At 42.1% G+C, this 15,351-nt stretch overlaps 1 protein-coding gene across 9 annotated transcripts in view; it reads right to left on the bottom strand.

The window, feature by feature from the left end:
• Window positions 1-15,351, bottom strand: part of PPP1R13B (protein phosphatase 1 regulatory subunit 13B) — a 129,901-nt gene that overhangs the window by 12,088 nt on the left and 102,462 nt on the right. For 8 of the 9 annotated variants that reach the window (XM_053282473.1, XM_053282462.1, XM_053282443.1 and 5 more), the window contains 3 exons: window positions 11,937-12,106; window positions 4,231-4,732; window positions 1,225-1,982 (listed from right to left, as the gene is read on the bottom strand). In XM_053282473.1, the coding sequence (XP_053138448.1) occupies window positions 1,225-1,982; window positions 4,231-4,732; window positions 11,937-12,106 (1,430 nt within the window). The remainder of the gene's footprint in view (window positions 1-1,224; window positions 1,983-4,230; window positions 4,733-11,936; window positions 12,107-15,351) is intronic. The other variant, XM_053282514.1, reaches the window with a different exon arrangement.

The raw sequence follows: 15,351 nt of genomic DNA, 5'->3' as shown, positions 1-15,351 counted from the left end.
AGCTTGTTGCCATCTTGGCCAGTCCTGTCATCATTATGAATTTCATTCTGTCCAACTGAAACTAACTATGAGGCCAATTAAGGTTCGCTGGATCACATACCACATAGCGAGCCATCTTTCTAAACAACAGGTGTGCTTGCTGCTTCCGTGGCACTTTAAACTCTGCCAACATGGCTTGCAAAGGCCGGGAGGCTACATGCCTACTAAGGAGTGCAACCCCCATTATTCCCAAAGTGAGTAACAGTGGGAGTGTGAGGACACACTACTTAGTAGACACGGAGTCTCCCCACCTCACAAGCCTCCCTGGCAGGGTTGAATGTGCTGAAGAAGCAGCAAGCATGCCGGTCACTTAGGAAAGTGGCTCACTCTATTTTAATACAAAACTCATGTTTTCTGGAATAAGCAGAAGTATGAAAATTGTCCCTACTTGGTTTCTGACATTTGGTCAGGGTATGTAATGTCCAGATTGTGGTGGTCTAATCACCACCATATTATCTCTTCGTTTAACTAAAAAGAAGTCTACTTAGTCTATCCTAGAACCTTAAGGTTGTAGGCTTCCATTTATCCAGATCCAGAACCGAACTCCTGAACATATGTATTTATCTCTCCTTTCGCCACCTCCCCATCTTTTTTTCCTCCTGCTTAAAAAATGTAAACAAAAGTGCTGCTGGTATGACAGCTAGTTTGGGGCATGACTCACTTATGGATTGTAATCCACCCACTTGAAGGCCAAAGCTTCAAGGAAGACCTGCAGAACTGCTGACCCACCAAGCCAAACGCCACTCACCAGCAGCTAGATAAACCTCGTTTGGTTTGCTTGTCTGGGCATGCAAAGACTGAAGGGGTGGCTGAGCACCTGGCACAAGGCCAGGCTGATAGGCTGTTGTCAAATTGCTGAGTCAGAAGTAGATTAAGATGTGCCTGACCAAGACAGATGTGTATTGGACTGCACCCAACTCCTGCTGTTGTATCTGTCAGACCTGCCCCAACACTTTTGCCCTACAACCTATTTCAGCTTGAGTGTCATTTCTGGTTAGGAGAATATCAGTATATGCTAAGTATGGGGGCTGGGGAGAGGGGTTGTTGCTATTGGAAAGACCAAGGCTTACAGCATAGAGCAGAAGGCAGGCACTGGCAGATTCCATGATGTGGTGTGGACACTTTTATACAGAAGAGTTACCTACAACATTTTAAAAAATACACTGGTTTGTCAAAGTAACTTACTGAAGGAAGTGGAGGAGGAGGAAGAGCAGGTGGCAGCTGCACTTCATCTTCTGCTGGGGACTCGCCTTCGGGTGTAGGACTAGGTGGCCGCTCAACAGAAGGGGCTACAGCAGGGTTGTTGTTGTTATCATCCTCCGTAGTCTCAGGTGTCTGATTTGTTGTTTCTGCACTAATCAATTCCTCAGTTGGAGGTGAAGGTAGTTCATTATCGTTGGCATCAGATGAAGGCTCGTCAGGAAGAGGAGCTGTGGGGGGCACGGAAACGGGTTCTTCGATATTGCCATTCGTGTTTGTGTTTCCATTGTCAACGTCTGCCGAAGTGCCTATAAAGTCTTGTGAGTTGCCTGGCTGATAAAAAGGGGCACCTTCTATTCCCCCTGCCAGAGTATTAAAGCGCTGGTACAATAGCTTCTGTATGTTTGGTCCACTGGGGCCTTCCGGTTCGGTGATAGAACTTCGCTTCTTCAAGGGCCGAGGAGCATTGGCGAGTTTCCTTCGAAGCGCTTCCAGATCAGCATCACTTTGATAGCGGAGGGGTGAATGAACAATGGGTGTGAGTTTGGTGGGACTGAGGGGCCGAGGAATGTTTTCTACATTGCTGTTATCACCCGAGGGTGGGATATTTTCCAGTTCTTGATCTTTTTCACTATAGTCACTTGGAGGCTGAGGCTGTGATGCGTTGGCAGGCAAAGATCCATGAAGGAACGGCAATGGCGAAGGAGAAGTGGAACCAGACTGTACAACAGGCTTCCCATAAACTGAAAGCAAAAAGCAGTGAGGGAATTTTCTGAATAACTTGATGTTGCAACCATTTTTTTTTTAAGTCATAAAATTTAATGATGGACTGTCAATTTTATAACTACAAAAATCAACTAAGCTTTTTAACAATTATTATTTTGACAGTTATGTATTATTTGTAATTGCATGGTCAGAGTACAGCAATTCAGGAGGGAGCCCACTGTTTCTAGGCATCTATGCTAGTTTACTAGAAACAGAGATCTGCTAAATAATCACAAGGCTCCAAAACCCATAACATCTCCTCATGCACATTTCCTGTATTTTACTCCTTGCAAATAATCCTAAGATACAAAGCACAATGAGCTATATCCAGGGAGCAGAAGAGAACAGAGCTTATCATGTCAAAGATACATTTGACTCAGAAAAGAAAAAACACAAACCACCCTACAATCCCACCCACTCCCCGCTGCTCACAAACAATCACGTCCAGAATGTAATGTGAAACCTATTCACATTAGGACTTCATTTCAATGCATGCACTACGGGTTTCCCATCCCTTTCTACTGCAGTCCCTCACATCTCCCCAAAAGTCACTCCTGAGGATGAAGGCACCTCTGGAATGCTGTGCAAAGCAGCTGGGGGGCGAGCTACAGCCAGGACAACGAGGAAGTTGGAAGAAATTGGTGACACCCCACCCCACTGCATGAGTAGAAGTACCTTTAACTCATACACAAGTTATTTTGTGCCCAAGCCTATGCCTCCACTTTACTGAACATAAGAAGATGGTGGGGGGAGGCTTGTGTGTACCCCACTGCTCTTGGTGGTGCAATTTCCAATGATGCGTCAAAGCGCCTTCTTCATAAGGCAACCCGGTTTATGGAACTCCTGCCTCATACAAACAGGCAAGTCCCAAAGCCCCATCCATCGTGGTTTGTCATTGCCTCCAGAAAACATTCCCTTTTTTGGAAGGCCTTCGGTTTGGCTGGGAGTTAAATCATTATCGCAATACCAGAACTGTGTTTATTTTGTATCTGCTGTGATTTTTTGACTCATTGGTTTTGTTTTTATGATATTGTATCTGATTGCTACTGCTTAGTTTTTATGATCATCAGCTGCTTTAGGTGTCCTCTCAATGTGACAGAAGAAAGGGGCATGTATACATGATTGAACTAAATATATAGACAACTGCCTTATACTCTTGGTCCATCTACTCTGACTGGCAGTATGGCTCCAGGGTTTCAGGGAGAGAGCACCTTTCAAGCCCTCCTACCCAAGGAAGATTCTTTCAACTGGAGTTGCTAGAGAATGCACCCGAGACTGAGGATGCCCAGTAGTAGATGCTCTACCACATTTCTAGCTGTGGCAATTGCGAATGCCTCACAGGAAAGTTACAGCAGTATGGACAAACATAAAATCAAGTATTTTCATCCATTTTCCAACTCAGTCTTGAAACCAGTAATGCTGTTTGCTCCTTCAACAGTATTGGAGATACTATTACAGAATTTTACACCTTTGATAATAGATTTTTTCCCCATTTTCCAGCTGGAATTTACTAGTAGACAGTTTATAGTCCTTTGTTCTTTTTCTCACATTTTTTCAACATAAAGCATTGTATGTAAATAATGTCTCCATTGTCTTTCTCCAATATGTCCAACATGCCAGCAGAGTTCAGTCATTCTCTTTGTTCTCATTCTTCTTTGAACTAAATGAGGTCTCACCATAAGTGCCTTTTATGGTGGCATTAATACCTCCATCTCTCTTTTAGAAATGCACTGACTAATACACCCAGTGTTAGCTGCTTCTCTCCCCACAATAATTTATGGAAAATATAAAATAAAGTAGGTCCTGAAAATACTTCTAGAGATGGTACTAATAATATTCTTTAATTTTATATTTAAAGTTTAACTATGTGTCAGTTTAAGCATCATTCACCACCTCAGACAACTGACCCACTCAAAACAATAATTCCATGCTAATAAAATATATTTTTAGAGACTGTACATCCTCATTTCAGATTTGTAGTATAGCATAATTAAACCCTTTCCCTGAGAATTACTACTTCTTATTTGATGTAATGCTGCAAATTTGTAATGTACTCCATCATCTGCTAAGGAATCCCTGACTGGAAGAAGCTTGTGCTTCGAAGGCTCCTAAGTTAAACCATCTGAAAAAAAACTTCACTTGATAGCAAAAGTCTATGTACATCAGATCCAATTTAACTCTTAAAAACTATTTTCTGAAGAGAAAAGCAACATGAAAGTACTCTACCTGCTTTAACTGATTTATTTAGGGTGTTGTACACAGCCTGTTGATAGTTTTTTGGTGGTGTCGCTTGCTGAAGGTACATTGAGTAGATGGAACTGGAGTTCACTGTTTGTGGCCCTTTCCGGGGAGACTGAGGACGTGAGCCTTTATCAGCTAAAAAAGGCCTGATGGCCACAGTTAAGGGGAGGTCAGGTCTGCCATCTCCACCTGGAAATAGTGGGACATTAGAAGGTTGATATGTGGGGCTAGGAGGGACGGATATTCTCTGTTGTATTTGTTGTGAAGAGCTAGGCTGATGAATGCTGTTTGCTGGTGGTAATGGGACAGGTCTTTGCCGGTTTGCTGCTGTAGACCCAGGTCTTGGTAGGCTGCCATCCTTTCGTCTTTCCAGGGAATTGGTAGAACCTGTTCCTAAAGGAACAGAGCTTGGATAGGTCCCATAGTTTTGAGGCAACTGCTTACTTACAGCAGAGATAGCTGGTGGCACTTTCCCCATATCAAGACCCTAGAAAAGAACAGTGTTTGAAAAGTTGAGAAGACTTCTATCCCATAGAAATACACAAAAATGCCCATGAATAAAATAGATTGAGTCAAACTCCTGCAAGCATTTGGTTTATGTTACTGAGTCTCAGAGGAAAACAGGTTGCTTACCTGCAACAGGTGCTCTCTCTGGCGATCCATGTTCATTCACAACCTGGGTTCCACATCGGCAAAGTAGCTCACTGCGGAAGAATTCCAAGCTCTTTGGGACACTCTTCAGCTCTGCCAAATCGTGCACACATGAGACCATTAATTTTGGCATGTGAGCGCCATTCTCCTCAATTCTTGATCGGCCACTGTGATGAGCTAAGAGGAATGTCTGTAGATAAAGACATGTAAGAAAAGAACGTACAACTATGAAGGAATCAAAGCAGAGGGGTAGGCTGGGCAGGTGTTGTGAGTGAACAGGGATCACCAGAGAGATCACCTGTTACAGGTAAACAACCTGTTTATCTCTGAGATTATCCATGTTCTCTCACAACCTGGGTGATTAGCTAACTCACCAAGATGGAGGTGGGAGCCAGGATTCAGCTCAGATAACTTTCTTGAGGACTGCCCAACCAAAGTTGACCTCCACTGCTGAGCTCTTAACAAAAGGTAAGTCCAAGGACCATGTGGCTGTCTTGCAGATGTCCTTCATACTGATGCCGCACATGTGAGCCACTGACATAAGACATGGCCTGAGTGGAATGAGCCCTGATCTTTGATGGGGGCTGTACACCGTGTTGGAGATAACACATAAAGATGAGTTCAACAAGGGAAAGTATTTGGCGAGAGACAGGGAGACCCTTGTTTTCACCTTTGTACAAAATAAAGAGTCCCTTGGATCCACGGAAGGGTTTTGGTATGGTTATGGTAGTAAAGTAGGGCTTGCTGAATGTCAAGGGAATACACCGGCTTTTCCAGGAAGGAGGAGCGATTCTGGAAGAAGGCAGGCAAAAAGATATCTTGATTGAGATTGAAATCAGAGACAACTTCAGGAGTGAAAGAGGGATCCGCGCAAAAAACGACCATGTCCGTGAAGAACTTAGTGTACAGAGAGTCTGCATGAAGAGCTGTTCGTTCACTGACATGGCACACCAAATTTACAGCAACTAGAAAGGCAACCTTTAGAGATAAGGAAGTTAGCGGAGAGAAGCAATTCAAAGGGAGGCTCTGTGAGAGATGAGTGGACCAAGAGGAGGCTCCACAGTTCAACAGGATCCGGGATTTTAGGCAAAAGGTTGTTCACACTCTTAAGGAAACATCAATCTGAACGGGGGGAAACTGACCATCTGTCCCAGCCAAGGTGTCTTGCAGAAAGATCCACCAGATGTACCTTGAGGAGAGCTGGTCTTGGAGAGGAGAGCTGGTCTTGTGATAGCAAGCATGACGTGTCCCCTTAGCAAAGCAGGGTCTGCCCTGGTTGCATCTGAATGGGAGACTTGACGTGTGAGCACTGCAAGATATGCCCCTCAGGGGATGAAGCCGCTCTGAGAAGAGCAGAAGGTTTCAAGTTCCCTCCCTGGCATCACCAAGGTAGGGCTGAGAGAGATTCCTGCCTGCAACCTTGGAGAAGCCACTGCCAGTCTGTGAAGACAATACTGAGCTAGATAGACCAATGGTCTGACTCAATATATGGCAGCTCCCTATGTTCCTAGATGTTAGAGAGACTGGGATGCTTGAGGACCACACAGTAGAGAAGCATTTGCCTGACGGTAGCAGCAAAAGGTTCTATCTCAAGTAGAAGCCTGTCTCCTGGTCCTCTGGGGGAACAGGCTCTATCGCACCTTTCTCCAGTGGAGAAAGCACCTCTTCTGCTAGGGTAGGAGTTGAGAGGGTGTATTTTATTCCCACAAATGTGGGGCAGCTTTTGATTGCATATCCTGTTGATATTATAGACAATGCCCAGGCATCTGATTATATTATTTTTATTATTATTATTATTTTATTACATTTATAAACCGCCCCATCCAGAGGCTCTGGGCGGTGTACAACAACTTTTATGATCCTTCCACAGGAAGGATATGATGCCATTCTTCCAAGAAAAGGGCGAGATGAATGGAAGGGTTTGGAGGCAAAGATATTTCCAGTGCAAGCATGTTCAACAGACTGCTTAGACTGGTCCTGAGGTCTAGAACATTGCTGCTGTTGACAGCTACGCGGATTGTATTGGCGCTTAGGCATGTACTTAAAGGACTTTGATTCTCCACACTCTGACTGCTTATATTTAAATTTCTGCCTCCCAAAAGAGCAGTAACATTGGAAGAAAGAATAAGGTTGAGAGGCAATGTAGCGAGACTTTTTCAGTTTCTCATCATATCATCGGTTTTGTCTTTCATATCACCTTGTAAATATGTGGACCACAGCCAAGAGTGGCAGCACACCAGCCAAAGAACACAACTGTCTCAGCAAGATGCTTAGTGGTCCTGAGATGTTGCTGTGAGATATCCACTGATTTCTTCAGAGCATCTTGAAACTTGTTGTGGGACGCTGCAGGACCATCCTTTAAATCATCCTTGAGATAATCCCAAACAGAGTAATGAAATTTGGCCATGCAAGCCATGTAATTAGGAATCTTTAATTCCGAACATGAGGAGGAATAGGAACGTCTCCCCATCACATCCAACGTTCGACCCTCCTTATCAAGTGAAGCAGAATGAGTTTTGCTCAACTTGCCACTAAAAGCACAGTCCACAACCACCAAGTTGGGTGGGGAGTGTTTAAAAAGGAAGGGGCAAGAATCTCCTGGATACAATAAAAGCTCTTAGAAGTAGACGTAGACACAGCAGGAGTATCCCAACATACCTTTGTCAAGTTAGACAAGATGGGAAACACTGGCAAGGCAATGAGCTGCGCAGCTGAAGTGGATGCAATGAAATAATAAACCGGGTCTTTGACCTCCAGCATCAGTGTTTTTAACTCCAGTCCCAAAACCTTTGCCATTTTGGCAACTCGGACATGGCAGAAGCAGCTCTCTTCCAGTGAAGAACTTCCAGGAGGACTGGCTACAGTCCTGTCAGGGGACAGATCAGAGGGATTCTTGGTGTGGGCAAATATCCTCCGGAGGAAGGAGTGGAAGTGTACTCTCCTTTGGAAAGGCCATCCTATACAGGGGACTTTGCAGAAGTCGTAGGTGGATCAACCACTTCTACATCAGGATCTGAAAAATGGATCGGAGCAGGGGAGGCAAGATTATTTGTGCCCACAGTTGGCATCCTAGGCAGCTTAAAGGGTGAGGTGGGAGTCAAAGAAACAGGATCATGATCCTTGGCTGAAAAGGACCCCAGGATTTTTCAGAGTCTATACTCCTGGATGTTGTAGAGTAAAACATATATAGGGATTGTAGTACCTTTGAAGGTCACATACAAATCCAGGATCCAAACCCCTATGAGAGCTCTAATAATCCATGGGTTGAGGCACAGAGGAAAAATGCAAGGCGGAATGATGAAAACAGTCCCTTCAATGTTGAATGGGGAAATAGAGAGGGGTAGCCTTGGCAGGTGAAGCAGAAGGCATTTTCGGTATCAGAACCAACTTGTTATCATCATCTCCATCAAGACCATTTAACTGGAAACCTGAAAGATGGAACCTGAAGAGATACTGGTAGAGTAACCCAGGAGGAATTCTATGATTTGAGTCCCAGATTTACCAACCGACTCGGGGAAAATTCACTGGAGGAAAGTTGATCCTCTGCAAGAGAACCGTGAAGAGATTGCACCGATGACAAAGCCAGAGATAAACTGATGATCGGTGAAGGGACTCTCTGCATCAGGATTGGTCGACTTCGGTGGAATAGATCGCGCCACCATCGATGTTGAAGAGGAGGAAGTGATGTTCAAGAGTTCAGGAACTGTTGTAATCATAGGCGTCGAAGAAGAGGAAGCAATGACTGAGGATTTTTGAAAGAATGTCGTAACCGTTGACATAGAAGAAGCAACAACCAAGGATTTGGGAAGATACATTATAGAAGTCGATGCTGAAGTCAATCCCGGACGCAGGGTTGAAGAACCTTGGACAACCGACAAGTGCAACATTGACGAATGAAAGAATCTCGACGTCGACATGGGTGAAGAAGAGGGCAAGGTGGACATCATGGACCCCTGGGTGGATGATGGTGAAGGGGTATGAGGTGAAGCTAACAAGGTCAACAAAGTAGACAGTTTGGGTCTTTTCAACATTGATGAAGAGGTAGAGTGTGAAGTCTTGCAACACTTAGAGCTCAACAATCCTGGAGACCCAGAGTGATCTCGATTATGTTTTTTGTGGTGTCAACATTGAACATTGGAGTCAACTGGGAGAGAAGTGGATACTTGTGAGAAGGAACTTTTGGGGCAGGAGACGAAGCAGACATAGAAGCCAACGCTGGTCTAGTGCCCCAAGGGCGACCCACTAGAGAGGATGACGCTCTCGATCCCAATAGGTGCATGTCAGCCAAAATGGACGCCACTGATGTCAACAGTCCCTGGTAATACAGTATCAGTGTTGGAGGTCAAAGTGTGGTCTCATAAAGAGCAGCCCAAAAACAAAGGTTCTTTTTAGTTTGGCGAGAAAAGGCCAGACAGATATCACAGGCTTCAACACTGTGCCCTTCACACAAACAAATCAAACACTAGTTCTGTTTATCTGACGATGGTAAAGTACACCTACAGGAGGTACACTTTAAAAAAGTTTTCTTAGTATCCATTAGAGCGATAGGGACAAAACAAAGTGGGAAACTGAAACAACAGACCAACGTCCAAGTTGAGGGAAACCACCAAGACGCCGAATCCTGAGAGAAAGGCAGAAGAATAAGCTGGAAAAAAATCAGCCAAAGAAGTTAGCAAAGGAATAGTTGAAGAAACAGTCCAAAGCCAAGCCGAAAAAAGATAGAAGAAAAAGCTGAGGAACAAGGAGAACAGAGCGGATCCTTCCCGAGGCGAGCAACATGGCGGTTGATAAGGAACTGAGGAGAATAGTGCTCTCTTGCTGAAATCAATGGTCACGCACATGTGCAATTCAGCAGAGCTGAAAAGCACCTCAAAGAGCTTAGAATTCTGCGGCAGGATACTTTGCAGGCGCAGAACCGAGGTTGTGAGTAAACATGTATCACCTCAGAGAAAAACCAGTTTCCTGAAATTGTCTTACATCAGTGTTATCCCTTTTCCATATTTCTTCTGGGAGGACAGGGCAGTAGAAATGCAAAATAGTAAATTAGAGAGAAGGGATAATTTGGCAAACTCTAGAAAAAATATAACTTGCAATAAAAATGTGTATGCTGATAACATTCCTTGTGCCACACTAACATATTTAGACTTCCTAGTGCTATTGGGGCAAAAATAGCATAATAGAAAATGTACAAGAAGATAAGAATTCCTTGGACAGAAATGGGAAGGAGAGAGACAGAGAGAAAAATAAGAATAAAAGACAACAGCTGACATCTTGACTAAGGAAGCACTGGAGCAGTTAAAAGATCAGAACAACAGGGTCTCCCGAGTCCAGACTAACAGTACCAGCATGCCAGAAGTCGGGAAATGGCCTTAAAGATCACCCCTTCCCTGGTGCACCAGTGCTGTTAGCCTGATCTGACTGCTGCGCTGCTGCTTCCTTAGTCAGGACATCAGCCAACATGTCTAGCTGGAAGGATGAATAAATAATTCAGAATAAGCATGAACTTAAACCTGTGCCAGGGCTCAGCTCCAGAACCTTTTAAAAACCCTTTTTAACCGCCTAGAGATTTCTATACTAGGTGGTATATAAATTCAATAAATAAATAAAAATAAAAATAAAAAGACATAAAACAAAATGCAAGTGCTTAGCTCTGGAACATGTGAAACAACAAAGGATGACTATGCAGAGTGCATTTTTCCACTACAGAGTAACTGTAGAGTTCTCATACATCAGAGATTAAGGGAAAGAGCTTTCAGAGCAGAGGGTAGCACTTGCAGCCCGACATGGGCCTAGCATATGCCCCTGCTAACTGGGCAAAGAGGCACCTTTTACCATGGTGATTCTCTTTATTTAGCAGGGGGAGAGTAACTGGCCTTATCCACCCCCAGCACAGTACCTCCAGTGACTGTTGCTGGTGTCTATCTTCTGTTTCTTTTTAGAATATGAGCCCTTTGGGGACAGGGAGCCATCTTATTTATTTATTATTTCTCTGTGTAAACCGCCCTGAGCCATTTTTGGAAGGGCGGTATAGAAATCGAATTATTAAATAATAATAATCATCATCATCATCATCATCGCACAGACTGACTACAAACAAAGGCATGACAAAGTAGTAGGAATGATACACTGGAACATCTACAAAAAATACAAGCTACCTGTAGCCAAAAATTGGTGGGACCATAAAATTGAAAAAGTTGAAGAAAATGAAGATGCAAAAATATTATGGGACTTCCAACTACAAACAGACAAACATCTGCCACACAATACACCAGATATCACTGTAGTCGAGAAGAAAGTAAGACAAGTCAAAATAATCGACATAGCAATACCAGGGGAGAGCAGAATAGAAGAAAAAGAAATAGAAAAAATCACCAAATACAAAGATCTACAAATTGAAATTGAAAGGCTGTGGCAGAAAAAGACCAAAATAATCCCAGTGGTCATTGGCGCCCTGGGTGCAGTTCCCAAAGACCTTGAAGAGCACCTCAACACCATAGGGGCCACAGAAATCACCAGCAGCCAATTACAAAAAGCAGCTTTACTGGGAACAGCCTATATTCTGCGACGATATCTATAACAACTGACAATAAAATTCTGGCATCCCAGGTCCTTGGGAAAGACTCGATGTCTGGATAAAACAAACCAGTCAATAACACCTGTCTGACTGTGCAAACAAGAAATAATAATAACAACATCTTTTTCTGGAAATAAAGCCCAGAGCATGAGTGAAAAACATGCTTGCATGCTTGATGAAAGAGCACTGGAAGCAAGAAAAAAGAGCGGGCCCAGAGAACTCAAGGAACAATCAGAAGAGAGACTTGGAGGAATAACATGGAATTATTGGTAAGAATAAGAAGTTAAAAGAAAAAAAGGAGGATTGTGTGAGCAGTGTTTCTATAATGGCAAGAGGTGAGATAGAAATGTTAGCAAACACCATAGACAAATACTAGAGTGAACACCACAGAGATACTATGCACAAGCTTGTGAGAGCAATTTTTGCTTCATTCAGCAGTTAAAAAGAAAAAAGGGATAAAACCCACCAGTTTATCATTGCTTCCTAATATTGAAGATGACAGAGGCTGACTGGATATAGTTCCTTGTTTTAGAGCAGCATCCATGTTTGATTCCTTCCAATCTACATTGGAGATTTGTGGAGGCTTTACCACAGGAGCCGAGTTTTGTTTAAGTGCTGGCCAATTTCCATCATTTGCTTGAAACAGAAAGAAAATGTTTTACTTAAGGGTTAGTGATCTTCACATTTGTAAAGAGAAAATAAATTTTAAGCAGAAAGAGAGAAAACAAGAACAATCAATTGCTCAGATTAATGAAATCAGAATAGGATTAAAACTGCCAAAAATCAGTTTAAATCACAAGAGAAAGCTACCAGCCTATCCATCTAGCAAAATAAACTACCTATGACCCATTATTGCTCTGGATGCTCTAAAAATTAGTTCTATAGAGACTTCAGGGTTCTGAGGATACATTTGCAAATTTCTACAAGCTCGCAAAAAAGATTCCATTATTCTGCATGTATTGCAGTTTTATTGTGAAATGAAAAAATGAAAACCGTACTTCAAACTGTATGTCTGGAAACATAATATTTCTCAGGACCATTAAGGAGTGGGCCTAACTATAAAAATCCCCCCACCCCTCTCTCTATATATTTAGATGTATGCAGAATGTTTCTTCGGGCACCTGCTAATATACTGGGATCATGGGAATAATGGGATCACCATTATTTCAGATTCCCCACCTTATTAAACAGTGCATTCTTTTTGAAACTGTTTTCTCCCAAGAGAGTCATTTTAAAATCATTTGAAAATTACATTTCGAGGGTATAGTTATTCTTTATAAGCAATAATGCCTTTTGGCTTTGCACATAGAATGAAAAGGCCAATAAAATCTTGCACATAATTAAAGAAGCTCTCTCACTTTTACTATAATATTGTATAGTTTAGAAAACAAAAAGGACTAGGAATTTGTGCTTTTGGTCTGCCATGTGGAAGTCAGATACAAGAGAAGGAAATTGAGCCCAGACTGCAAAGAACATATGAACAAAAGAAGGCTGGATGGAAAGCAACAGCAAATGTTTGTCATATTGTCTGCTTGGACCTGTCATATGGATGGTCACATGACATTGCTAGTGGGGGGTGGACAATACAAATACTTGAGAGTCCCACTGAACTCAGAGATATTTAGGACTGCATTTGTCAGAATCATAAATATGTTGCTTTAAATATTTTGACAAGTGGAAAAATAATTAAATAGCTTTAAAAAAATAGTAGTTAGTTATAATGCCAATGATGTGAAGGACCATCTCTTGACTAGAAAGGTAAAAACACATGTGAAGAACACATGTGTTCCTCCCATTTTTTAAAATGGGAGGAAAACCCACTGAAATTATGAATACTCCTTGGTAAGACGAGCTGATTAGAAGGGATAGTTCTATCCAAAAGCAAACCTTCCATTTCATAGCATCATGAATAAACAAACATTAAAATCAACCTCACAGTCAACTAGTCCAGCCTCGTGCTTTAATTAATTAATTAATTAATTAATTAATTAATTAAACTTTATGCTTTATATTTACAGCATTCCTGACAGATGGCCATTGTCTTAACTTTACAGAATAATACAATCCAATTTAGCCTCTCAGACCTCCAACTAATGTATTTTGTCTTACTTAGTCTGGAAGTAACTTGTACATTGGACAAAGCTGTGGTATGCTCTTAGTGCCAGTCAAGATATGCCTGGGGCAAACATCAGTAGTTTATTCTGATGATCACACGTGCAATGAGCCCACTTACTGACCTTTACAAACAAGGTAATTTAAAATTGAAGGAAAATCAAATTCTTTTTTTTTTTAAATTGCCGAAGATGAAACTTGGGAGGAACCATCCCATATTTATTTGTAAATTTAAGAATGGGGCAGGCCCCGAACAATCCTTTAGTGGAGGCAACGCAAGGCAGTTGATTCAAGCAGTGGTTTATTGTGGTGCCGGCAGCAGGGCTTCAAGATGCCTCTCGCCATTCCTCATCGCGTCAGATCTGACCCTTGAAAGCTTTGCAAGGAGCGCCTCTCCTCACATTCCTCATAAAGAAGCATGGAGAGAGAAGAGAAGGCTGCTGGCAACCTTCTTACCCCACTAGGCCGCCACTTTCAAAGCTCGCAAAAGTTGGTTTTGAAAGGCAGCTGGTCCCACCTGGCCATGGGGCAAGGCAACATTCAGCACCGTGCCTCAGGCACTGCAGTACTTTGGGCTGCAGAGATGTGTATATTTCTCTGAGATATCCAATTAAAATAAAAGGCCATTTTAGCAATAATTTCTAGGGCCACATGTATACAGTGAAAATAGCTTCCAAGTGAACATAGGATTAGAACAAGTAGCTGTAATCTTGTATGCAGATATAGAGGTTTGTATGTGTTTAATGAGTTGACAAAACTTGCTATTTAGCTTCAAGAATTATCATTTATGACTGTGGAAAAAATATGGTTCTTCAGCGGCTCTTCTAGTTTAATGTCTCAACTAGAATCTCTAGATCTCTGTAGGCAGTCCTGAGCCCACAGTAAAAGAACAAACTAAATTAAAATATACATTAATGTTAAACTTGCTGTTTCAAATCTGAATTCTACAGATTAATCATGCTGAAAAAACATTAGCATTGATTAAAATGCCTTTTGATTTCTGATTGGATAGGCATGGATATGTTATCGTTTGTGCAACATACAGTTCCAAAACTGCTGTTTTTTGTTTCTGGAATGCCATGACAAGTTGCCTTCTGGCCCGACATCAAGATCTGACATTGTCCATGGCCTTTTATTACCATCATCTGGGGTGGTACAAAGAATCAGAAAGGCATTAAAATTTTCTCCCTCCACCCCACCTGCATGCCACATGGAAATAAGTGAAATGCTTTAAAAATAAACATTTGTTGTTCAATATACCAAAAGCATCACAATCCACCAAATGCATTCCACATTCAGAAACAGATTTCTACACATACATCTGCTGTTTTTGCAGTCCCTTGAATTGGATTGAGAAGTTGTTTTAAGCTGGAACACTTTTCTAAAAGATTTACTTCATACCTCACAAATCAGTACTGGAAACTTTCATATCCAGTTCAATATCGAAACACATTCAAATTAACAATTTAGGTTGGAGTTTCCATATTTTCCTATTTTTAGGGTGGGAAGAGGTGATAAGGGGGCTGGGGAAGCAAGTGTGATGTATTCACGTACACAAATCAAGAAAAACCATCTTCAAGTGAGATGGTGCCTCAATCAAATATTGATCTGTAGAGAATCACTGAGCATTTCAAAGGACAAAAATAAATATGCTTTGAAGAACAGAAGCCAATCCCTTTTGCAGAATATTACACAGTATTTCAGAATATTGTAGCATAAACCTTGATGCTTAAAAAGCCATTTCCCTTTTCAAAGCAAAAGTGCCCCGA

The sequence above is a fragment of the Hemicordylus capensis genome, chromosome 1 (genome assembly GCF_027244095.1).
Source record: "Hemicordylus capensis ecotype Gifberg chromosome 1, rHemCap1.1.pri, whole genome shotgun sequence".
Lineage (NCBI taxonomy): Eukaryota > Metazoa > Chordata > Lepidosauria > Squamata > Cordylidae > Hemicordylus > Hemicordylus capensis.
The sequence above is the reverse complement of the archived record's forward strand: the minus strand, read 5'-3'. Positions and strand labels throughout refer to the sequence as shown.